Below are 25,261 nucleotides of genomic sequence, written 5' to 3' on the forward strand. Positions count from 1 at the left end.
TTGTGGATTTTTTTCCTGGTGCACTGGTTTTACGACCCCTTGTACGGATCGTAGAAGGTTGTACGGTCCATAGGAACTAGTTGTCATTTGAATGTGAGAAGTAGGAAATAGGTTATGTCCTAGAACAGAGCTAAAGGTTGGAAAATTAAAAGCCTTAGAAGACTTTCTACAGACCATAGGATGATCCGTAGATGAGACCTACGACCCATAGGTGTGGCTGTAGGAAGTGAATTGGAGACAGGGTGTTCAGGGGTTGAGTTCTACGAGTTTTCTTACGGACCATAGTAAGGACCATAGGAGATCCTGTATATTAACATTTAGAGAGTTTTCTTTAAGGGTTCAACAGGACAGACTGGTCTACAATCCATATGAGAGTCTACAGCCCGTAGGGGTGCCGATAGAACAAACTTCAGAAACTTGGGTTTTGGCCCTGTTTTCCACGAAGGTCATGTATAAGAGGACCTACGGTTCGTAGGTCGGTCCATAGGCTCACTTTGGCATTTATTTTCCATGGCAATTTAAGTTATTTCATATTCTTTTAATATCTAAGCTATGTCATTTTGGGCCTATTCCTAGGTCCTACAACTACTCTTATCATTTAAATTTCCTCCATTCCCTCTCTTTCACTCAAAACCCCTAAGGCTCTCAAGAAATTCTCTATTAATGTCTTTTTCTTCAAACAAGCTACGGTTTCAAGATTCAAGTCTCCTATTCAAAGCCTAGGCTAGAATTCATTGAGGTGTGTGAGAATTTAATCCATGGATCTCTTTTCATCTATAGAGTCCCAAAGAATCTCCAATTTCTCTTTATAATTTTTTTCAAAATTTAGGGTTTTGATGATTTTGCATTGGGTTCAATTAATTATGATTTATTTTACTTATATTGATCTTATTATGCATGATTTGATCTTAATTATATATTTTCAAATATTTTTACATGAATCTCTACATTATACCTATTTTATGATTATAAACTATGTTTTGAGAATTATGCATCCATCATAAATCGAAGAAACTGTGATTTTAAGAATGCTTTTAGATTAAGTATCAAGTATGTTTTATGAAAATAAAGTTGCTTCAAAGTAAAGTACTCTTATAATGAAGGATTTCCATGGTTTTTATGAAAATATTTATCATGATCTAGATACTTTAGACAAGTGTCTTTTATGAATATATTATGAAATAATGATATGTTAAAGGAACCATTCTTATGTTTTATGTATGTTATGATGAATTTGGTATTACTATTCTTACCATCTTCAAATCTTATGATATGTTATGTATGATATTCCGTTGAGAGTTTACTTAGTACCGAGAGGACTTTGGGATGGAGGTCTTCCCATTATTAGAGGCGTAGTTCTTTAGTAGCAATCTCCTAGTCTCATAACTGCATGCCCCCGTAGGATGTCCCATTGGACAAATTAGCTTAAACTAGTGGATCCACATATAGCTCATGTTCACAGTCTTTACCTGGTAAGTAGGACAACTTCTTTTTGGTATGGAGAAGACACTGGACTCCATGTTACAGCTCACATGATTTATGTAGATTAATGGTATCTCTCACAAAGACTTATAAATCTTATTTATGTTATGTCAAGCTTATGATTTTTTTATGAGTTTTGCATTGATCATGTTCCATGTTTCTATCAATGTTTTAAAGGATTATGTCATATTTTAGCTTAGTCATTGTATTATCATATTTTATATCATGCATTGCATATTCTCCATACTAAGTATATTCTATAGTACTGATGCATACTTATTTTGCCTATATTGTTCTATAATATAGGTCACGCTCTATCTTATGTCCACGGTTAGTATTGGATCTTATCAATGTTGCACTGCTTTGGTGAGTCCTCATGGATCAAGGGCATGACCATATTATGAGTTCCTTTATGTTTTTTTCAGACTTCTTTCATTTTGTGATTATTTCGTGAGCTAAGGCTTGTCCTATGCCACACTTATGATAGTAGAGGCTTGTTGTCAAACTTAATATGATTTTTGCATTATCAGTTGTATACTAAGATTCACCTTATATTGAGATTGCTATCTTGAGACTTATCTTCCGCTTTTCAAATTACTTGCTTATGTTGTTTATTTTAGTATCATGTGTATGTCAAATGGCTTGTTTAGGGTTTTTTGAGATCCTATTTATTATGTCATGTCTAGGGGGTAGCTTGATCATGACAAGGTTAGACCTCATAAGTCAGTGAAGCATAAGTTTCATGTTTAACTATCTTAGTGAATCATTTTAAACTAGTACTGTAGTATATGTTTATTGACAGTGAGTAAATGTTTTGCCGCTCTAATAGGGCTCATTGTTCTTATGACACAGGTTTAAGAAAGTAAATTATCCAAAAAATCTCCTTACTATATCTAACAGCCTGTCATCAATGTTAGATAGAAGGAAATTGGATTAGTTATTAGACCGACTATCTCACGCTCTCTCTCTAACCCAGCCTCTACTGGGCAGGGGTTACTCGATCACAACTTATTGCTTAGATAACTGAGCTAACTGTCAGATAAGGATGTAAATCAATTCCTTATATAGAATATAGATCAACATATTCAATGAAGCAACCAGTACGACAGACAAGACATCTATCTATCTCACCAGTCTCCCCTACTCCTACAAAAGTCGGCAGAAGTAATGCTCTACTCTTTCTCCAACTTTGATAGGCATAGCATTGTGCCTTAGTTAACCTCCGGAGGACAACAATTTGCTTTCTAATGTGAGATTCTCTTTTTTCTTTTCTCCAGTAGAAGAAGGTTCTCTCTTTATTCTCTTGAGGGATATACTTGATTCAATTGCAGCACTTACTATAACCAAAAGAGTGTGAACTCATTCTCAATAACGAATAAAAAAGAGAGATTGAGAGAAGAGCATTACATAGGACTTAAATAGAGGTTTCCTTCCTTTCTTCACTCTCCTAGTTTCGATCCTCACCTTTCTAGTGCCAAAGGCCTACTGTTCCACTTTACAGGAAGTTTTAAGGGAAGTTATAGAAAAAGAAAAGAAAGTCACCCTTTCTGCCAACCTCCTAGCTTTATTCTTACACTGATCGAGCTGCATTATTCTTTATTTTGATAAATTCCACTTCGCTTGCTTGCACGACTTCCTCTTTGCTTAAAAAAGGGGGCAAGCCAAGTAAGTAAGTAGTGATTTGAACCACTTTGAAATAGAAAGAAAGATAGAAGGAAAGTAAGAAAGAACTATTTAACTTTGCTGATTCATCTCCTTGCTTTTTTGAGAGAGTGCTTACTAACCTTCTATCCTAATTCTCTACCTCTATGCTTTCTCTCTAGGATCATGTTCTTGATGAACTAAAGATGTGTCAAATCCTATATAATCACCTTTCTCCATTTCTTTCTAAATTTTACCTCTATCTCTTTATAGACCTATCATAATTCTAATTCTAGACCTATCACCGTTAACCTCACACACGTCCTGGGGCATCTATGCTCCTCATCTTCATATGTCTGAATCATCTAAGCCTCGCTTATCGTATCTTGTCCACCACAGAGGTCACACTAACCTTTTCCATATACTTATTCCTAATCTTGTATCTCCAACCATGTCTACATATTCATCTAAATATTCTCATTTTCATTATTTTTATTTTTTAGATGTGTGAGTTCTTAATACAACATTCTAACAACCACGCTTTATAGAACTTAAGATTTCCTTCTAATTATACTGTTAAAAGTAACGGATACTTCAAATCTACGCTCATTTCAGACATAAGACATTGATGATAAATTTATTAGATGAGTGTGATCTATTTTGTCACATATTGTATTTAGCTAAATATATAATATAATGTGCATTCTTAATGGCCAATCCTTAAACATCGGTAAAATTTTTTTGGAAAACTACATAAATTGGATCCATTAGTGAAATTACTTACGCAAATTGGATCCAACCCAAACTATTTACCCTTAATGGACCCATGACCCAAATTATTACGCGCCTACCCCACTTTCTCTTTTCTTATTTCGCGCATGACGTCAGCATGATGTCCGCATCACAACTATGAAATTAGTCCTCTGTGATTCTCTATCGGTATATTGATACCATATCAGTATCATGTAAGACTGAGCTTAATCATTTATGATACTCCTTCGTATATTGATACTTTATCGGTATCATATATGATTGAGCTCTTTTCTTAAGAAATAAATAAGAAACAATCAAGAGAAAATTATGAAAGTTACAATCTTATTTATTAAACTCTAAATTAGTAGAACATATATTTTTATAAAAAAAAATTCTAGTTGCAAATTTTTAAAAAATTGTATCTAAATTATGAATCTTTTTTTTAACTGTTTTTAAATGAAAATAATAAAGAATTGAAAATGCATCAATGATACCATGACAACATATAGATATATCATAATGATATCATGCATCATTGAGTAATCTCATCGAAGGATTGAAACAAACTTCAATGAAAACACTTCAGTTACTTTTTGATACCACCAGAGTATATTATACTTTGGTGGAATCAAGGAGGAAGAATCAGTCCTTTAATAAAGACACTGCTCAGTAACACTTTGATACCATCAGAATATATTTATATATTATAATATATTGTGATAGTATCAAAGAGAAAAAGAAGGATGGGCGCTGACTTCAGCATGATGTCAGCGCGCGAATTTAAAATTAAAAAAATATGAAAATAATAGATATTTAAGAATAAATACTTTTTTGGAGCACAAGTGTTCTTTTCCCATAAAATTGTATTGAATTCTGCAACATTAATGTTGACTAAAATATGAACTTGCATCGAATGTAGTTACGTACATCAATGGTGGTGGGCCTAGAGACTTGTATACTAGTTCACAAGAAAAAAGTTTTTACCTAGACTTTGTATGTATATATTTAAAAAATCTACTAAATATCTATAAAGATTTGATACTATATTATTATAGTATAAATTTAAAATTGCTTTAGAAATTTATAAATTTAAATTTTGAATTTACCTTACTTACCCGAACTAAACTCTAGTTATAGGTAGAAGAAAAAAAGACTAGGTTAGTCTTAACCTTTTGACTAATTGATTGCAGAAGGGTATATGAGACTTGAGAGCAGTATATATAGATAGTTTATCTCTACAAACTTTTGGCTCAATTAGCAAAGTCTGAATTAACATATAGGATTGATTGTTAGTACTAGTAAAAGCGTAAGTAAACATGGGGCCAGGAGGACCTGGACCTGGACCTCTCCTCAAAGTTAGGGAGGACCACCGATGCCTGGATCGGGAGGACCACCTAGATTAGGTCCTCCTTAAGGTCCGGGAGGACCGCCGATGGCAGGACCCTGTGATTTTTTTAGTAGTTTTTGCAACCCTATAGGCTTCTGGCAAAACACTCTTCAACTATATCTTTCCGTTGCCTGATTTTTTTTAAAAAAAATCTGGTATTTTTCAGTAATGCAAGTAAAAGTAGAAAAGACAAATATTAGGATTCATTTTGTTTACTGATTAGTGTTGATTCAGATGTAAATAAATTTATCTTAATTTTTTTTTTCTAAGTTGACTTGTTTAATATTTTACAGCCTGATCACTTTTTGCTGTTGCTGGTTACTACTAGACTGTTTTGATCGCCCAATGGGTTCAACTGGGCCTCCAAGACCTTATGGACAGCAGACTCCATAATCCAGTTGCTTGATCCTAAGGAAAGTACTGAAACACTATAAAAGAAGAAAAGAAAAAAAAGGAAATGATATGATCTTAATTTAGAATTGTGACCTAGTTGTTCCCTTCTTTTGCATAATCTCCCTTTATTTTTCCTTTATTGGTAGCTTTCAGTGTCAATTTCTCTGAAAATATTAGGTCATTTTTGACTTTTTTTCTATCTTAATAGGGAAAGATCCATTTATGTACCAATCACAACTCAACCATTGTATATGAAATTCTTCAAGAACTGCTATGAGCAGCATGCTCACGATTTGGGTAAAAATCGATTCAAATCGAAAAATTAAATAAAATTGGTTTTTTATTTAATTTGGTTTGATTTAGTTTTACATTTTTTAAAATCGATAATATCTGATTTGATTTTGATTTTGTTCTAAAAAAAACTAAGAAATAACCAATTGTACCGACAAATTATATACATATTTTTTTATAATTATATATACATAATATATTATTTTTTATCAACACTTTTTTATGTAAAAAATACAACACACTAATTTAAAATAATAAGGTATGATACGTCTTTTGTTTGTACAATCATATCATGAGCTTATGCATTATTCAGTAAGTTTATATTGTTTAGTACATTGAATCAGCTAACAATATAATCAGAAAGGTAAAAATAATTAAAGTTCTAGAATAAAAATTATAAGATCCAAAATGGCACGAACACAATTGATTTTTTATGGATTATTGTCTTTTCTTCTCTTTTGAATGAATAGTTTTTTTATTTTTGTACATGGTTAATAACCGAATAATCGAACCAAACCAAATTGAAACCGATAACAACTAAACCAATGGATGTATATTTTAATTGGTTTGATTTGATTTTAATAAATTTAAAACCGATTAAATTAATTTGATTTTGATTTTGACCGATAACCAATCCAAACCGACCCATGAATACCCCTAGCTATGAGTATTGACTAGCATTAGAATATTGTTATTACTTTAAGAAAAAATTATACAACAAAGAAACTCTCTATGTGTGTTGAGTAAATGGTTCCATATCTCCATAAGTGACAAAACAATCTGTCACTTAAGTTCTCCACTACAAACTGGTTAGGTAAAGGTTTATCCGTTCAGGTGCAAAACAATACCTGAATTGGAATGATAATTTCACACATTGTCTTTATCTTTGTGTAATCTAACTTGGATTTTTAGGCACCATTTATCAAGACACAGCCTAAAATTTACTCAGTGCAGAACATTATCCAAAAGGGGCGAAGGACAGCTGAAAAGAATGCACAAAAGAGGATATGACAACCAGATTTCATAAAAACTGATTCAAACAATATAATAGCTTAGTAAGTACAAAGAGTCAATTCCACGAATTTGAACACGACAACAAGTGCACTCAGAATCTTCAAAAGCTACACTTTACGCACTACAGCTTCCTAGGACTATGGGGGGTAAGAAAAAGAGCAGCATCATTTACATGAGCAGCTTTTGTTCTAGCTGAGATGGTATAACACTATTCTGCTTTATCAAGAAGATTATTCCTGTTCCACTTGAGTAACTCTTGTGTGTGTCAGCTGAGAGCTCGTGTATTCAAAATCATTTTCAGTTGAGATGTTGGATGAAACAGATGAACTGGGAACTGAACTCGAAACAGAGTTAGGACTATCTACTTGACTCCTAAAGCTCTGAGAAGTAACATGTTGGGAAGTCCTGGAAGTTCCAGGAGAAGGACTTCCCTGAGCTTCAGCAGCTAGCCGTCGAAGAAGATCCATAACCGTCGGGAGGAACCTTGATGAGATGGAAATAAGTCCAGCAAGCTGAAGAAAAGGAAAGCTAACTTTAGTGAACTCACATAAGGTAAAATCTCTTGCCCTCTTAAATGGAGACGGGATATAAGCAAAAAGTGTCTCATCAAGAGAAGATCATAACACAACATTCTGCAGTACTACGATAGCAATTTCAGTAAAATATCAGGAATGGGAAAGGTTCACAAGGCAAGCATCCTTAAAGCAAATCAGACTGCAGTAATAGTTATAATGACTCCATGCTTCTTCCCCTCCAACTACCAATCGTACATTTATTTCCTTTCATCTCAATATTCTATGAGTTGGGGATCTGCTCAAGGTTATCTTGGCAACGGTTATGTTGCAATTTATCGAAATTATTGACTAGTGGAATAACGGTTATGCTGCAATTTATTAAAATTATTGACTAGTGGAATAAGTGATTTACTCGAATCTTAAAATTCTGAGCTACAGAGAGATTGTATTCTCAAGATCAAGAATCTATTTCAAAGGGCTAAGCAGTGATCTGTGAGCTTTAACACAAAGTAAAAAATAAATAATGTTGGCAGTCATACAGCTTTTTGGAAAAAAAATTCCCAAAGTTCTAAAGAAAATAACTTGTTTGGAAGACCATTTGAAGGGAAAGTTTGGAGAAAAATTGTATTTGGATTGGGTGTTTCTGACAATAGAAAACTACAATTGTAACCCTTCACCTTGCTAACACGAAAAAAATAAAAGCATAACATTAAAGCGAGTTGTGAAAAGAAAGCTTCAATATAATAGCAGGTAGGAAATAGATGGGAGATCAAAAAGAACACAAAAGCACCGACAAAAGGGGTGCTACAGTGATGAGATTCAAACTCTATTAGGCAAATTTTGCATTAAATAGGGTCAGATTTAGTCTACAGCTGACTGCAAATGTTTCTTTTGTCTTCTCGAAACGTTTTGTTATTTAATGTGTTTTGACTACCACACTATTTTGTTACTCTTGTTCCTTTCTTGTAGGCTTTGCATTGTTTCGTTGGTTTTTTTAGAAGATGGGGCAGCTTAAAGTATTGATTGAAATATCTCCCAATAATTTTATTAAGCATAGGCGGGCTTTAAATAGCCAATTTGAGTACATAATATGAAGAAAATCTGCAATTCAAAATTCGAAAAAAACTAGAATTTCTCAAAAACTAAAACAACCTAGTAAAAATTTAAATTTCAAATTTATCCTAAACCTAGAGAACTTATTATATTAAAAATTACTGCAGTAACTAAAGTAAAATTCAACACTACTCCTTTGATTTAGTTACTGCCATTGAAAAAAATTGCTCCTCATCAATTTCTGATTTGGCAGTTGATGCTGAATTCTTTTCATTGTTTTTGAACTTTCAAAACTACTTTTTTCTTTTTTCTTTTCCTTCTTTTGGCTTTGTGCTTAAAAAAACTCCTTCAATAACCTTGTTGTGTCTAAAAGCTCTTTTGAAAGTGCTTTAGTCTGAACTTTTGTAGGATTTGCAAAATATTGTTGTAAGATTTTTTCTTCCATCACAACATCATGTATCACATAGGTTTCAAAATATGATTTTATTCTCACAGACCAAATTTGATAGTTTTGTCTGTGGAAATTAGTGAGGCGTTGAAAGAGAGACTACCGCTTGCCTTTTTAAAAAAAATAGGTTGAAAATTAGTCTGTGCGTTAAACAAAACACGAATTGAAAATAGCCCTAATGGGTTAAAATGGGTCGCCTTGACGGGTTAAACAGGTAGCCTTTACGGGTTAAAAATGGTAAGGTAGTTCTTTGAAAGAACTCACAGATCCCGTAAAATCAATAAAGCTCTGATACCATTGTTGTTTTTTTAAAAGATGAGCAATATAAAGTATTGATTGAAATATCGCCTAATAATTTTATTAAGTATAGAAGGGCTTTAAATAGCCAATTTGAGCACATAATATCCAGAAAATCTACAATTCAAAATTCAAAAAAAAATATAGAATTTCTCAACAACTAAAACAACCTACCTAGTACAAATTTATCCTAAACCTAGAGAACTTATTATATTAAGAATTACTGTAGTAACTAAAATAAAATTCAACAGTTTTCTTTGTTAGTTGCTATGTTTTCCACATGATTTTCTTGATCTTTATACTTGGATTTGCTTCTCTTAAGCCGAGGGTCTTTCGAAAACAGTCTCTCTACCTCCACGAGGTAGTGGTAAGGTCTACATACACTCTAAGTACCCTCCCCATACCCCACTTATGGAATTTTACTGGGTATGTTGTTCCTGACGAGCATGGAAGTTCAAAATGAGGCGGCTCATTTTGTGGTGCGAGGGGATGCTTCCCCAAACCCTAAGGAACAAGTGGCGATGGAAGAGTCTACTGCACTAGGGACAACTGCCGATGCAAAACAGACCACTAGTGGTAGTGGACAAACTGGAAATGTGAAGAGTGGCTGAAATACACTCTTTACAGGGAATAAGCTTGCTGAGAAAGGTATGAGTCTCAACTTCATACCCTCTTAAGGTGCAGAATGGTATCAAGGTGGTAGAATTGGTGAAAGCTGAAGTGGACAAGGAGAGTGAACAGAGGAAACAAGACATTATCCTATATGTCATTGGGGCTTCACCTACAATAGCAGCAGTTACAAGATTCATAGTGAGTAAGTGGAATTTTTCTATTACAACAATGATGGATATTGTATTGTCAAATTCAACAGTGTGGAGGATAGGAATGAGGTAATATGTGGTGTCCCCCTACTCTTGAATAATAGGCCTCTTGTGAAAAAACCATGGACTGCTGAGTTCGATTTTGCAAAGGAGATGCTTAAAATCATCCCCTTGTGGGTTAAGTTCCTAAACTTGCCCCTCAATTGTTGGAGCTTGTACTCCCTGAGTAGAAACAGTAGTGGACTGGGCATCACCTTGAAATGCAGATGAATGCACTACCCAAGTGGACAGCATCTCATACGCAAGGGTGCTAATTAGATGGAAATTACCAGACCACTGACAGGGTCAGTGAAGACAGCTGATTCGAAGGCAAGGAATTTGATCAAGTGGTTACATACAATTGGAAGCCTATGTCTTGCGGGAAATGCTGCCAACTAGGACATGATTGTTCAAGAATCCAACAGCTTGATCCCACAAATCAGACTCAAGTGAAGGATGCTAGTAAGCAGCCAGCTCAGAAACTTCTAGCTGATCCCAAAAACCAGACACAAGTGCTAGTAAGCCTAAAGGGCAGGGTCCTGGTCCTAAGGTGCATAATACTAAGATAAGACAAGAATGGAAAGCAATGGAAGAGGTTCCTGGGAGTCTAGAGGTGAAGCAAGGCAAGGCTGCACAGCAGAATGGTGTGTATATACAAGAGCAACAGATTACTAGAAAAATGAAGGTAGAGCAGTGGGCACAAGTGCTGATACTGATGGGGTACAAGTGGGTGAGCTCACTAGAAATGATGTGGTTAATGCCCCAATCTTTGTGGGGCTTGAACACACCTACATGGCGCAAGGAAAGAGTAGTGGTACTATCATGGTAAGGTACCTCAAAATCCTAAATACACACACACCCCACCACCACCACCCAAATGTTAGTGTCTCATGGAATTTTAGGGGGCTCAATAAGCTTTATAAGCATAGAGAAATGGTAAAGTATATTAATGAGAATAACATTGGGTTGATTCCTATGGTTGAACATAGAATAGCTAGTAACCTAGCTCCTGGTATTGTCAATAAGGTAGTTCGAGGATGGAATTAGGCAGATAACTATGATGCTACTGAAAGAGGGAGAATTTGGATGATGTGGAATCCTGCTAAGGTCACTACTACTTTCTTACAATCACATGGCCAATTCATCCTCTGTGCAGTTAGTACTATGGGCCTGAACTTCTTATTTACTGCTGTGTATGGGCTACACACAATTGTTGATAGGAAACCTCTATGGGACAAGCTAAGGGGACTGAATTATGGTATCCAGGAGCCATGGCTAGTCATGGGGGACTACAACATCGTCACTGATATTGAGAATAAAGTACATGACACTGATGTGTAGGAATCTGAGGTTAGAGATTTCAGGGATTTTCTGCTAACCACTGGCTTAACTGAACTCCCTGAAGCTGGCTGCAAATATACCAGGAGTAATGGCCATATTCAGAGTAGAATAGATAGAGCCCTTGTGAATCCTGATTGATATGCTGGGAGAGTGAAACTCATAAAAGCAGTGTTGTTTGCAATAAAGACTTTCTGGGCACAGATGTTCATTCTACCCAAGAAAATTCTGAAGAATGTTGAATCAATTTGTAGGTCCTTGTGGACAGGGAAAAATATAAGTTCCAGGAAAGCTCTTGTTGTGTGGGATCAGTTGTGCTTACCAAAGGTGGCTGTGGTCCTTAATATTATCCATATTCAAACCTGGAATGGAACTGTTGTTTGTAAAACGTACTGGAATTTGTGCAAAGACAAGGAAAAGTTACGGGCGGAATGGGTGCATGCATATTATATAAAAGGAGGGGATATATGGACCATGTTTGCCACAACAAGCATCTTGGATGTTAAAGAGGATTCTCAAAGCTTCTAAGACAATGTCAGATGCTGGAATGGACAGCCTACAAGTACGGAACTCGACTACATTCTCCATTAAACATTCTCTGTTAAACAAGTGTATAAGGCCTTGAGAGGTGACTTCCAGAAAGTGCCATGGAGAAGGTTTGTTTGCAACAATGCTGGTGCCTCAAAGTGGATTTTAATCCTCTACCTGGCTATCCCGAAGCGACTGTATACTCGAGACAGGCTTATTAATCGGAATACCTGCCCATTGTGTGAGGTTCAGGAAGAGTCAGCTTACCCACCTTTTTTTCAGTGTACTTTCTCGGCTGCTGTGTGTAACAAGTTCTTACTCTGGCAGAATTACCAAAGAGATGCACTTAGCTGGGACAATAAGCTGAAATGGATGATGGCCCATGAGAATGGACGGAATGCGACAGCAGAAGTGTTCAGAGGTATTGTTGCTGGATGTGTGTGCTTCCTCTGGCAAGAGAGGAATACTAGAGTCTTCCAAGGCAAGAGGAGATCCCCTGCATCCATCACTAGATTGATTGTTCAGGAGATTGTAAGGAGAGCAAGTTTCATGCCCAAACTAGCTAGTAGACTAGATGCCCATAATTTTTATCCTTGAGCTGCTGGTTCCCATGAGCCAGCTTTTACTTTTGAGACACGTACAAAACGGCACTTCATTCAATAAAATCCTTTATTTACACAAAAAATAAATGTTCAAAATGAGGAAAAACCATGATACCTAAGGTTTTGGGTTCAAGTCTTCTAGTCATCCCAAAAAAAAAAATTTAAAAAATCCACTTGTAGGACCAATGACAAAACAATCTGCAGCATGACCAAAAACTCCACTATGCATGATCACCTAACAAAAACTAAGTTCTTCGAGATCACCTGCACCAACACATTTCGCAAAGATATGGAACAAACTTCTCCCAAAGAAAAACAAAGGCAAAAAGAAAAAAGTTGCATAGCCAATGCTAAGGCCACTGTAGGCCAGCCATACCCTCCGTGCTCTATGAACTATGCTGTTCCTCTCCCAAAATGAACAAACAATACCCCCCACAGCACTACACCCCACCCCCAACATAGCATGGACAAAAGGCACCTACACCAATTTCTTGCTCACCTAAAATAGCATGGCCATAAGGCATCTACACCAATTTCTTGCTCACCTAAAAGTGTCATGTCTCTAAGCTCGCGGGCGTGTCTCCACCATTAGGGTCGCAAGTAGCTGCAGTTAAGAGACACAAAGGACATAACTTCTGAGAGTATTTTTCGTTCTTCTTTGTAGAGTACCTCCATCGAGGACCAAATAAGATTTTACAGTCTCGTATATTCCCAGATAAGGTAGCACAAACAAGCAATATAGACATGCTAATATTTAATACATAATTTCAAGTATATCAGCATTGTGCTGGATGCACTCAATGCTCTTGCTCTTCCTTTCCTTTTTCCCCTTTCTCATTCGGACTTTTTTGGTTTTTGATAACTGAGAAATGTTCGAGGGTCAGTGGTGCACGGTTCAAAGCACGATGGATAATGGGTTCGCCTCTTATCCCTTCTCCACTTAAATATCAGGCTTTGCCTATGAACCGGTTCGAACTCATGATGTGCGCTTAACCACAGATCATGCCCTATGTTCTTACCACTAGGCCAAAGCCCTGAAGACTCAATTGGGATCCATTCTTCCATAGTTCAGAAAACAGTACTTGCATCTTGAATCCCACAGGGGAAAAACTTTGCTCACAACATTTTTATTTTTTAATGTTGCTTAAGGCAAGCTGAAAACTAGTCATAAAACACGTCAATGGTCAATCTAACCTAAAAAAGTACGATGTTGAAAATAAGATGGTGCCCCTCAATCACCTCCGTCTTTAAAAACCTTGTGTGTCAAATCTTTTGTTATTCATGGAGGGAAACACAGACAGCAGATGCTCAGATAAGGAAACAGTTGGTTCAAACAACCCATCTTATGCTCAAGAAAATGGCAAAACCATAAATAATAACAAGGAACAATTATTTACTCACAATACCATTCCGGAACTTCCTGGGAATGTCCATCTGTATCCACAGAGCTTTCCCAAATAAATATACAACAAAAAGAATGAAGAGGTAGAGCGGATTTCTGTGACAACAGCAACGGAATTAGGTTGAAGATAAAGTGCAGAAAAAATAAAGAAAGTGCAATAGAAATAAGAACCTTAAAAGAAGCATGAATTCGTTGAAACCAAGTATAATCATAGCCACTATAGCCCAGGCAGGAGGTAACCAATTATTGCTTTGCCTGTATGCTTCCTGAAGCGGAAAAGAATTTCAGGCATCAAAACGGTCCCAGTACTTGAAAGTGATTACAGATCAAAGTCGTAATAGGTGGACACCGTGACAATTGAGAAGCAGTAAAACTGTGTTATGTATTACACTCATTAAAAGAATAAGAACAATAAAAAACGACACATATTTAGAGTGACAAGCATCATATGAAAATAGATAAAAGGTGCACCGAAAAAGTAATCATGCATGAAATATACAATATAGGATATGAAAAAGTCCTGTATTTGCAGTTGAGCAATGGGAGAATTAGCAGATGGATGAGCGAATGTGAAACAAGAAAAATCTCCTATGTATAGTCTAGACAATGCACTACAAGAACATGCAAATCATAGGGCAAACAGGAAAAAGGATCCGTAGGAACCACCTAAATCAATATCTTCAACTAATACATAAGAAATACATCAATCAAGCAGCAAGCAACTCTTTATGCACATTGACATAACCGGACAAGCCTTTTCAATTAATTAGTCAACCAATCAACAGTGCCTCAATCAATCACTGAATGAGGCTTTTCCTTGCAAAATCAAAGAACAGCTTAGATGGAGCCTCTTAAGGTAACCATACAACAACATACCCAGTGAAATCCCACTAGGTGGGGTCCGGAGAGGGTAGGGTTTATGCAGACCTTACCACTACCTCGTGGGGTAGAGAGGCTATTTTCGAAAGACTCTCGACTCAAGTGCATCAAACTCAAATAAAAGAGAAAGAAAACAAAACAATAAACATAAAAAGTAGTGTAACGTCTACAAGAAAGGAACAATACCAACAAGTAGTGTGATAATCGGAACACAGTACATAATATATGACGGTAGATAACAAAGGGAAGACAATACTCTACCTCTATTAACCTCCTATCCTAATACGCAACCTCCACTCCTTCCTATCTAGGGTCATGTCCTCGATAATATTTGCGTCATATCCTGTCTAATCCCCTTCTCAATACTTTTTCGACCTACCTCTACCCCTCCTCATACCCTCTACAACCAGTATCTCGCATCTCCTCACTGGGGTATCAGTGCACCTCCTCTTCACATCATCAAACCATCTCAGTCTCGCTTCACTCATCTTGTCCGCCACAGGGGTCACTCCCACCTTCTCCTAAATAACCCCATTCCTAATCTTGTTGCTCCTAGTATGCCCACACATCCATCTTAACATCCTCATCTCCACAACACGCATCTTCTGAACATGTGAGTTTTTGATTAACCAGCAAATCACCCTATACAACAAGGACAATCTAAGCACCACTCTATAGAACTTACATTCAAGTTTAAGTGGTACCTTTTTATCACATAAGACTTCAAAGGCTAGCCTCCATCTCATCCAAGCCGCCCCAATGCAATCTGTGACATCATCGTCGATGTCCCAACTTTTCTGGATTACATACCCAAGATATTTAAAAGTTTTTCTCTTCTGAATAGTTGTGTAGCAAGCCTCACTTCTGTCTGCTTCATCTAAAGCAATGCTGAATTTGCACTCCAGATATTCTGTTTTGGTCCTGCTCAACCTGAACCCCTCCAAAGTTTGTCTCCAAACCTCCAACCTAGCATTAACTTTGTCCCATCAATCAATACAATGTCGTCCACAAATAATATACACCATGGAACCTCCTCCTGAATAGACCGCGTCAACTCATCCATCACCAAGCGAATAGGAAAGGGCTAAGAACTGACTATAGTGCAGCCTCATCTCAACTGGGAAATGGTCTGAGTCTCCTCCCACTGTCCTAATTTTAGTCTTGGCTCCATCGTTCATGTCCTTTCGTCCTAATATAAGTCATCAAGACACCTCTAGCCTTCAAGCACCTGTATAGGACATCCCTCGAGACTTTGTTGTAGGCCTTTTCGAGGTCAATGAACACCATATGTAGGTCCCTCTTCCTTTCCTTATACTTCTCCACCAATCTCCGCAAAAGATGGATGGCTTCAACAGTTGAACGTCCCAGCATGAATCCAAATTGATTCTCAAAATTGGACACCCTTTTTCTCACCCTCATCCCCACCACTCTCTCTCAAACCTTCATAGTGTGGCTTAGCAACTTGATACCCCTGTAATTATTACAGTTTTTGATATCACCCTTGTTCTTATACAATGGAACCATTGTACTCCACCTCCATTCGTAAGGCATTTTTGCATCTTAAAAGTAACATTAAACAAACAAGTTAACCACTCCATACCTGCCTTGTCTGTGCTCTTCCAAAATTCCACCGGAATCTCATTGGGTCCAGTCGCTCTTCCCCTGTTCATCTACTAATAGCATGCCTTTCCCCAGTTCATCTACTAATAGCATGTCTAACCTCCTCAATCCTAAAACATCTATGGTATCCAAAGTCTCGATGTCTTTCCAAGAGCGCTAAATCATCCCACACAATGTCTTTGTCCCCTTTGTCGTTTAAAAGCTTGTGTGAAAGTATGCTTGCCATCTTTGCTTAATGGAGGTCTCGTCCACCAACACACCCATAAAGTGTGAATATTCATTGATTCTTTGTTTCATTTGTATTGCAAAAAAGGAACGACTTTAGCATTTCATTTCTAGTGGTATTCAGAGTGATTAATGTTAGTACAGTATTAATCCACAAGGTAAAATTGAAAGATTCTAATGAAAGATCCAAAGGGGACTGCTAAGCTGGAAAACGAGGCTCAGGATGTTGGGTTCCATTATTTACGTCTCATCAAGTGTCTCACTCACATACACCTTTATTTCACTTGCTTTCTAACCCCTCTTCCAACCTATCGAAAAAAAAAGAATTTGAGCATGTTTATCTCTCTTCTTCTTTGTTGCTGACATTGTTTTGTCAGCCACACCGTATTGAAAAAGCTAAATTTTGTCAAATGGGTAGGGAAGTCCATCTGTTTGATGAAATTAATGCTCCTTCCGAAAAACATCATACGAGAACTTATGGGTGCTATTCTGTACCAGACTCTCAGCATTGGCAGGGGCAGACCTACATAATGTCAAGAGGGTTCATATGAACCCGCTTCGTCAAGAAATTACCCTGTATATTTGGTTTGTCGTTGAGAAATACAGGTATAAATTATATATTGACCTCCACTTGAGCCATCAATTGCCTTTGGTCAAAAAAATCCTACCATTGTCAAGAAAAAACACTTTCAAAAGAGCTTCCAAACAAGACAAGATTATTGAGTGTTTTAAGCACAAAACCAAAAGAAGACAAAGAAAGAAGAAGAAATTTTGCAAATTTAAAAACAATCAAAAGAATTCAGTACCAACTGCCAAAGCAGAAACTGAGGAGCATTTTTTAAATTGCAGCAACTAAAGCAAAGGAGTATTGAAATTTGTTCACTTACTGGCGGTAATTTTTAGCATAATAAGTTGCCTAGGTTTAGGATGAATTTGAAATTAAAATTTTATATTAGGTTTTTTAGTTGTTGAGATTATTTAGCCTTTTTTATTTTTTTTATGCAGATTATGTTTTTAAATTGGCTATTTAAAGCCCTTCTATACTGAAAAATAATAATTGAGAGACATTTTCAACCTTTTTTTGTTGCCGCATCTTTTAAAATAACCAACAAAATTACACTATTTAGGTTCTTTCTTTAAACAAAATCTAAAGAGGCTAAAAATAGTTCCCAATTTGCAGACCCTTCATTGCCTCTGACAAGTTTACATTCAAAGGTTCATTACTTCCATAACCGTCTCCCTTCTTGTGATTGGCGTTATTATTTTGATTAAATAATATATTTTAATTTTGTATTTAATAAAATAAATTAATAATTAATAATTAAAAATTATATAATAATATTTAGTTTATTGACCTTTTTGTGCATCTCCTTCTTTATATGTTGAACCCCATCGTTGAAAATTCTAGGTCCGCCACCGAGCATTAGGCACTTTTGCTTCAGCAAAGCAGATAACATCAAGAGTGAGAGCAAGGTTGGGACTCTGCTCTAGCGTTCTTAGCCTTTGTATTTGGCAGGAAGCAATTATCAATGGGGAGCATAAAGAGTGTGAATTTTTGCATTGGGAAGGGGAAAAACAGCTTAATACAGTTGAAACCACAGCTGCACTAATCAAATCAAAATCAATTTGATTCAACCAACATGGCATGTCATTGAAATAAGCATGGCCACTATATCACACTGAAAGTATGGGACAGAAGATCCAAAGCCAAGTATTAAAGAAAATATCAGAGTTTCTGAGATAAGAACAGGATTGGTACTTTTTTCCAGTCAATGATTACTGAAAGAAGGAATCAATGGGAACACGAGCAAATATATCAGTCTGAGCAAGAAACCAGGAAAGAATTTTACAGAAAAAAGTCAAGGTATAACTGCCAAAAAGCAATATATACTTCTTTTACCTGTGCTGAAATAGCTTGACTAACAGCATACTCTGTTTCTGCCATGAATTGTCTCCACAAAGATAAACACTGCACTGGTGTGAGCAATGTGTTCTCTGGTGAAACCTAACAAACATTGTACCGGTAGTGAGCAATTTATTGGTGAACATCAAAAAAAATACAACTGCCAATGTAAGTTCATTGGACCTCTTCCCATGAGCTTGAGGCAAGGTGGTCACAAGAATCTGCAATATCACTATTCCGAGAAGAAATTGAAATCTTCCCTTCCAAGAGTCTAGAGAAAAGTATGCTTTCTATTCTGTCTGATTTTTCATCCAACCGTATGGCAGCCACTATTGACAAAAGCTTCAGAGACTGCTCCAGATAGAACAAAGAAACGATAAGAAACTTCTTGTTCTGGGCACAGAAAACACACAGTCAAGCAGTTCATGATGAACGGTAAAAAAATCATATCCTTGCAAATACCTCAGAGCGGGCCTCCAATGTTATTGATTTAATGTCCTCATTCCCTGTCCAAAGCCTTGGGATTGAATCGCTATCATGGCTGAACACAGTATTAAACCTAAAGCCCCAAGCTGTCAGTAACTTAAAGGTTAAGACAACAGAAGATAAAATATAAAACAAAAAAAATTGTCCACCTATCCTTCATTCGCATCAAAACTTTTCCAGCTTCTTCTCTTGCTTTCTTCTCCACAACACTTCTAGCGTAGTCCTTCAGACTTTGCATCATTCTGTCAAATGCATCCTGATCCAATTCAAAGCCGGAAAGAGCTGGGGAGAAGCATGATATGGCTACATCAGTCTCGCGTTTTAGAAGCTTTCTTATTGATGCCCATGTTTCACTCCCACCAACCTCAAAAAGGGATTCTACAGGTTCAGCAAGTGCAGCTGTGATTTGTTTCTGTCAAATAAAATTTGGCTAAGACATGCGTCCTCTAAAGTTATTGATTTGCTGATGAAGAAATAAATGGAACCAAGATGAATGAAACAAAGATGCCCTTGCACATAATTTTTACCAACTACCAATGGTGGGTTTTTTACATTTAGGAAACTTACCTCATAAGTGGCCTTCAGTTCTGATAATTTATCATTACGAACAGAGGACATATGGGCCTCAATATCACGACGGAGTTTGTCACAAACTTTTGTAGCATCCCAATTAGCATGTCTTGTGGCAGCATCTGAAATTGGTACAGAGAAAATCTCAAATTAATGGAGTGAAATGGTGGGTATGAACTTCCATTTCAATTACTACCAAAGCTTACTGCCTTACAGTCTAGTGGGATCAGTGGCAGTTCTTCACACAATAGGTATGGTTTCAATTGTCACTATTTCATTCCTTGCTCCTTCCCTTCTCCCATGTAATGGAAATATTTTGGAAAAGAACTTCCAATTCTATTTATAATCAAGAAGAAAACAAAAGCAAAAATATGTTGGTTTTTGAAAGATGGTGCTAAGCCACACTATGAAAGTTTGGGGAGAGAGTGGTATCCATTTCTGAGAATCAATTTGGATTCATGTCGGGGCGTTTGACTAATGAAGCCATCCACCTTGTGCGGAAACTGGTGGAGAAGTATAGGAAAAGTAAGAGGGACCTTTATATGGTGTTCATTGACCTTGAAAAGGCCTATGACAATGTCCCAAGAGATGTTCTCTGGAGGTGTTTGGAGGCTAAAGGTGTCCTGATTAGGGTGATAAAGGACATGTATGTTGGGGAAAAGACTCGGGTTAGAATGGTGGGAGGAGACTCGGAGCACTTCCCAATCTAGATGGGCTACATCAGGGATCAGTTCTCAGCCATTTCGTATTTTCCTTAGTGATGGATGAGATGACACGGTCTATTCAGGAGGAGGTTCCTTGGTGTATGTTACTTTTGAACGATATAGTGTTGATTGATGAGAAACGAAACAGAGTTAATGCTAGGTTGGAGACAGATTCTAGAGTCCAAAGGGTTCAGATTGAGTAGGACCAAAACGGAGTATTTTGAGTGCAATTTCAGTATTGAGTTGGATGAAACAGATGTGGAAGTGAGGCTTGCCACACAGACTATCCCCAAGAGAAAGTTTTAAGTATCTTGGGTCCGTACTCCAAGTTAGTGGGGACATCAACGATGATGTCACAGATTGCATTGGGACGGCATGAATGATATGGAGGTTTATCGTCGAGTCTTGTGTGATAAAAAGGCACCACCCAAACTTAAAGGTAAGTTCTACAGAGTGGTGATTAGACTGTCTTATTATATGGGGTGGAGTGCTGGCCAGTTAACAACTCACTACAGAGTGGTGATTAGACTATCTTATTGTATGAGGTGGAGTGCCGATCAGTTAAGAACTCACATGTTTAGAAGATGCATGTTATGGAAATGAGGATGTTGAGATGGATGTGTAGGTATACTAGGAGAGACAAGATTAGAAATGAGGTTATCCGGGAGAAGGTGTGAGTGGTCTCTTTGACGGACAAAATGAGGGAAGCAAAACTGAGACGGTTTGGAGAGGAGGTGCGCTGACGCTCGAGTGAAGAGGTGCAAGAGATTGGTTGTAGGGGTACGCGGAGAGGTAGAGGTAGGCCGAAGAAGTATTTGGGAGAGGTGAATAGATAGGATATGACACAACTTCATATTACCTAGGACATGACACTAGATAGGAAAGAGCGGAGAATGCGTATTAAGTTAGAAGGTTAGTAAGGGTAGAGTGTTGTCTTGCTTTAAAAAGATTTAGGATTGTTAGTGCATGTTGTAGTACTAGTAGAATCCTTGTATTCTTGTCATATGTTATTTATTGTGTTTCGATTATCACACTATTTTATTATTGTTATTGTTATTGTTTTGTTCTTGCACAAAGTTTTTCTTATTAAATGTTATGTTTTCTTCATTGTTTTCTTCTACTGTCACTTGGGTATGATGCACTTGAGCCAAGGATTTTTCGAAAACAGCATCTCTACCTCTATAAGGTAGTGGTAAGGTATGCATACACTCTACCCTCCCAGACCCACCTTAGTGGGATTTCAATGGGTATGTTGTTGTTGTTGCCTTTACTGATGATTGTTCTGGCAGCACCCTGCCTCTTCCAATGACCATTCTAGCAAGTCACATTCCTTTCCAGTACGGCAATGCCTCTTTCTGACACTATCTTGGCTAATCTTGATGCAACTTATCTAGTAAGTTTTATGGTTAATGCTCCAGTTACTCTTCATCCACAAATTCAAGCTACACTAATGGTGTCCTATGGATTTGTATCACTGTAGCCCTCTTTTTATGATTGAGAAGATATCTTTTTTAGTAAAAGATGCTCATTCTTTCAGTATGGAGTTAATGGCAACCTCCATTGAGAAAAAGATTCCAGTACCCCTTTACTTTCCAGTGATCATTCATCATTTTGGTGACCATTCATTACTCCGCTTAGTTGTTGTTGTTGTTGGTGTGAAAGTAAGAAAACACAAGTTGCTTCATTACCTTGTGTTTGAGGGAGAATGTCGAAAGTTAGGAGAATCATTAAGATTATCGAGCAGAATGTAATTAATAATTAACTCAAATATTTAGGAATCATAAGAATTATTAAGGTAAGGTAAGGCTGCATACAATAGACCCTTGTGGTCGGGCCCTTCCCCGGACCCTGCTCATAGCGGGAGCTTAAGTGCACTGGGCTGCCCTTTTTATCTCCTTTAGCTAGATACTCATACGTACACCAAATTCAACAAGAGTTTTCTCTCCTCTTTACTCTTCCCATTCTGTATTGTGGATTTTAGTCTCATCCAAGATATAGGTGCTGAGCTATCCCCTTCTCACCTCTTTTCCTGAACACCCTTTGCCGAAGTTAGCTCATAGAGAAGGGTAAAAAAGCTCATAGATAAGGGTAAAAAATAGATTTCCATTCTTCCTTTTCTTGGAGAACTTACTAAATATAGAAAGAGGCTTTTTTTGGAACAGAACAAAAGGAAAGTAAGACACTTAAATTGGGACAGAGGGAGTTCTTTTTCTTTTAAAGGTTAGAATGAATAGAAATAAGTTAAAATTGGCTAAATAGGAGACTTCAACAATTTTTTAACACCTAGCAATTCAAATCTCATGTAGAAGTACCTGAACATCCCTTATCAAATTCAGTGACACAAGACTCGGAGCATGTACGAACAGATGCCGCAAATGCTTCTCCTTTACGTAATGATTGTTCCAGCTGAGTCTTAAATGTTTCAAGTGATTTAACATGTAGTTGCCCCAACTGGGAAATAAATGCCGGATGGACCAACTGCAGAAAGCTTTGCATGATGAGCATGTAAAATAATGGTGAGTTTTTTCCACTAATATATCATTGCTTGAACACAATAAAATTCTAACTCTTACCTCACTACGGTGCACAAACAGAAGAAGAAACTTGAATTGAGATGTAAGGAGTATCATTTTTCTATATAATGAGACATTTATGCATAGAAATAGATGGATAAAGTGCAGGCGAATAAAACATACATTCTGGTCAGAGGACAGATGTAGATGGGTCAGCAAGGGCCGGGTGAAGTAGACACTTAGGAGAATGAACTGTTTGGTTGAAAATATATGTGTGAAGGAGAGGCAAAAGACAGACTGATATGAGGAAGAATCACACAAAAATACTAGGAAAAACACTCTTTACATCAGCCCTTTTACTTCACTTTCTCCTCTGGTAGGGGTGATTTTTTTCTTCGTCACCACTGCTTGGTAGTCATGCACACACTGCAAAACTTCAGCCACACACACTCACAAACGTCTAAGTACTTAGATTGTTTCGTAGGCAACGTAGGAACAATAAGAGCACAATAGTTTATGGGAACAAGTCCCAACCTTTTTTTTAATCTCTCAAAATACAAAAAAGGTATGTTCACGAATTTTTCTATGGCATAGAAACACACTCCCTCTGCCTTTGAACAATTCTGCCAACATATAAAATCTACACACAGGCACTTACATAGAGGTTGCATTTAGTTAGAACTGGCAGCATGCCAGGCTCATGACTTTAACAGAATCTATCCAAATAAAACTACGTGCAAAACTGATTATCCTAACATCTAGACAGCACTCAAAATTCGAACTTAACCACATGTGCCACACACATGGGCAGTCTTTGCCTTAGCCGAATTTCCATGCCTTCAACACTAGAATATTTTCAGCATCCTTCCAACACTTACAATTATTTCAGCTTCTGCCAATGTCATGCCTCATCGTGCAGTCTTGCCTTGCCACCGTCAAGCCAATTCCACTGCCTTGCCATCGTCAAGCCAACGCCACTCCCTTGCCTATCCGATCCCACGTTGCCTACGAGACAGTCTAAGTACTTAGACGTTTGTGAGTGTGTGTGGCTGAAGTTTTGCAGTGTGTACATGACTGCCAAGCAGTGTGACGAAGAAACAAATCACCCCTGTTTTATCCTTTCTCTTCCCTTGTGCAGTCAAACATGTTTAAAAATATGTGGGGACTCTTTCCCCACTTCCTGTGTTTGATAAGACAGAATGGAGACTCTCATCTCACAAATTTTGCAATTCCGGGACTAATAGTAGGTCATGGTCAAGAAAATTCCTTCTAGAGTCTTATTCTGCTAAACATGTCGAGCACCATGTTCATTATATCCATTGTCTAGAAAACAATTTGCACGAAAAAGTAAAGGCAAAGATATAATCTACAAAGATCCCACTGCAGTAGATAACAGTTACATATCTAATAAAAGTACACCGGGAAGGGGGTAAAGATGAAACCAAAAAAAAAAATACAATAATTAAACAAACAAAAACTAGTCTTCGAGATAGTAAACCAGATGAGTTGCTAGCAAAAATAAAAATATGCAGTGTAAAAACATGATTCTCTAGAGAACGGTAACAGCAAGTCCATCTTGGGTGAGTGATTCGTACAGTGTTTACTGATCAAATTACCAAATGACTAGCAAAACTCAAAAGGCGGAAGCAGATCCCATGCAAATTCATGAGGTAATTCGTCTATGAAACAGTACAACACAGTTATATAGGCCTCACCTGCAAAGCTTTCGATAGAAATTGTTGACGTTTTGAACTTCTCACACTTTCTTCAAAATAGACAGATTCCGCATCATATCTTTTAAAAGAGAAAACAGATAATTCAAAGCATCAGTTACAGCTCACACTAAGGACAAAACAAGAATTCGACCACCTGCTTTGCATAGTGTCTTTCCGATTTATGGAGTCGCAGAACATCAAGTTCGGACGTTCAAATGCATGACATGCATATTAAATACAGGAGCACATAGGAAATTGTTCATTTATGTCCTTATGTCCATATAACCCATCTAAATGCTTATCCTATGTTAACCTAGGAAAGGAAGGGGAAGTTTGAAATATTTCTCTTTCCTTGTTTAGTTTCGACTGCAAGAGAAAGGAAAGAAGTATCATTCCTTAAATTCAAAGAGGGATAAGATGTATCCTCATGTTGTGCTTCCCTCCGGCCTGTTCCTGGGTTAGGTTAGGGGAACACCCGAGCAATTGCTTCATGGATCCAAACGTGCTCATAAGGTTCACACTTCACTTCAAGAATAAGACCAGTAGAGACTTCATAGGGACCATTTGAGTTGCTGATCATAGTGCTCTTAGAGAAGCATATTTTGAATATATACGAGTGAAAGTTCCCAATAAATAAGTATG

General features: G+C 37.1%; 1 protein-coding gene across 7 annotated transcripts in view; it reads right to left on the bottom strand.

Moving 5' to 3' along the window:
* Window positions 1-6,953: 6,953 nt before the first annotated feature.
* The window catches only part of LOC129874525 (protein ROOT HAIR DEFECTIVE 3 homolog 2-like), a 35,632-nt gene continuing 17,324 nt past the window's right edge, over window positions 6,954-25,261 (bottom strand). Inside the window, exons 13-22 of one of the 7 annotated variants that reach the window (XM_055949815.1) lie at window positions 24,620-24,698; window positions 22,704-22,869; window positions 19,685-19,809; window positions 19,267-19,529; window positions 19,094-19,190; window positions 18,815-18,982; window positions 18,629-18,733; window positions 14,176-14,270; window positions 14,004-14,100; window positions 6,954-7,473 (exon numbers count right to left, since the gene is read on the bottom strand). In XM_055949815.1, the coding sequence (XP_055805790.1) occupies window positions 7,192-7,473; window positions 14,004-14,100; window positions 14,176-14,270; window positions 18,629-18,733; window positions 18,815-18,982; window positions 19,094-19,190; window positions 19,267-19,529; window positions 19,685-19,809; window positions 22,704-22,869; window positions 24,620-24,698 (1,477 nt within the window). In that variant the 3' untranslated portion in view covers window positions 6,954-7,191. Of the gene's footprint in view, window positions 7,474-14,003; window positions 14,101-14,175; window positions 14,271-18,041; window positions 18,165-18,628; window positions 18,734-18,814; window positions 18,983-19,093; window positions 19,191-19,266; window positions 19,530-19,684; window positions 19,810-22,703; window positions 22,870-24,619; window positions 24,699-25,261 lie in introns of those variants that run through there. The other 6 variants (XM_055949816.1, XM_055949817.1, XM_055949820.1 and 3 more) reach the window with 6 other exon arrangements.

Source organism: Solanum dulcamara, chromosome 11 (assembly GCF_947179165.1).
Source record: "Solanum dulcamara chromosome 11, daSolDulc1.2, whole genome shotgun sequence".
In the NCBI taxonomy this organism is placed as follows: domain Eukaryota; kingdom Viridiplantae; phylum Streptophyta; class Magnoliopsida; order Solanales; family Solanaceae; genus Solanum; species Solanum dulcamara.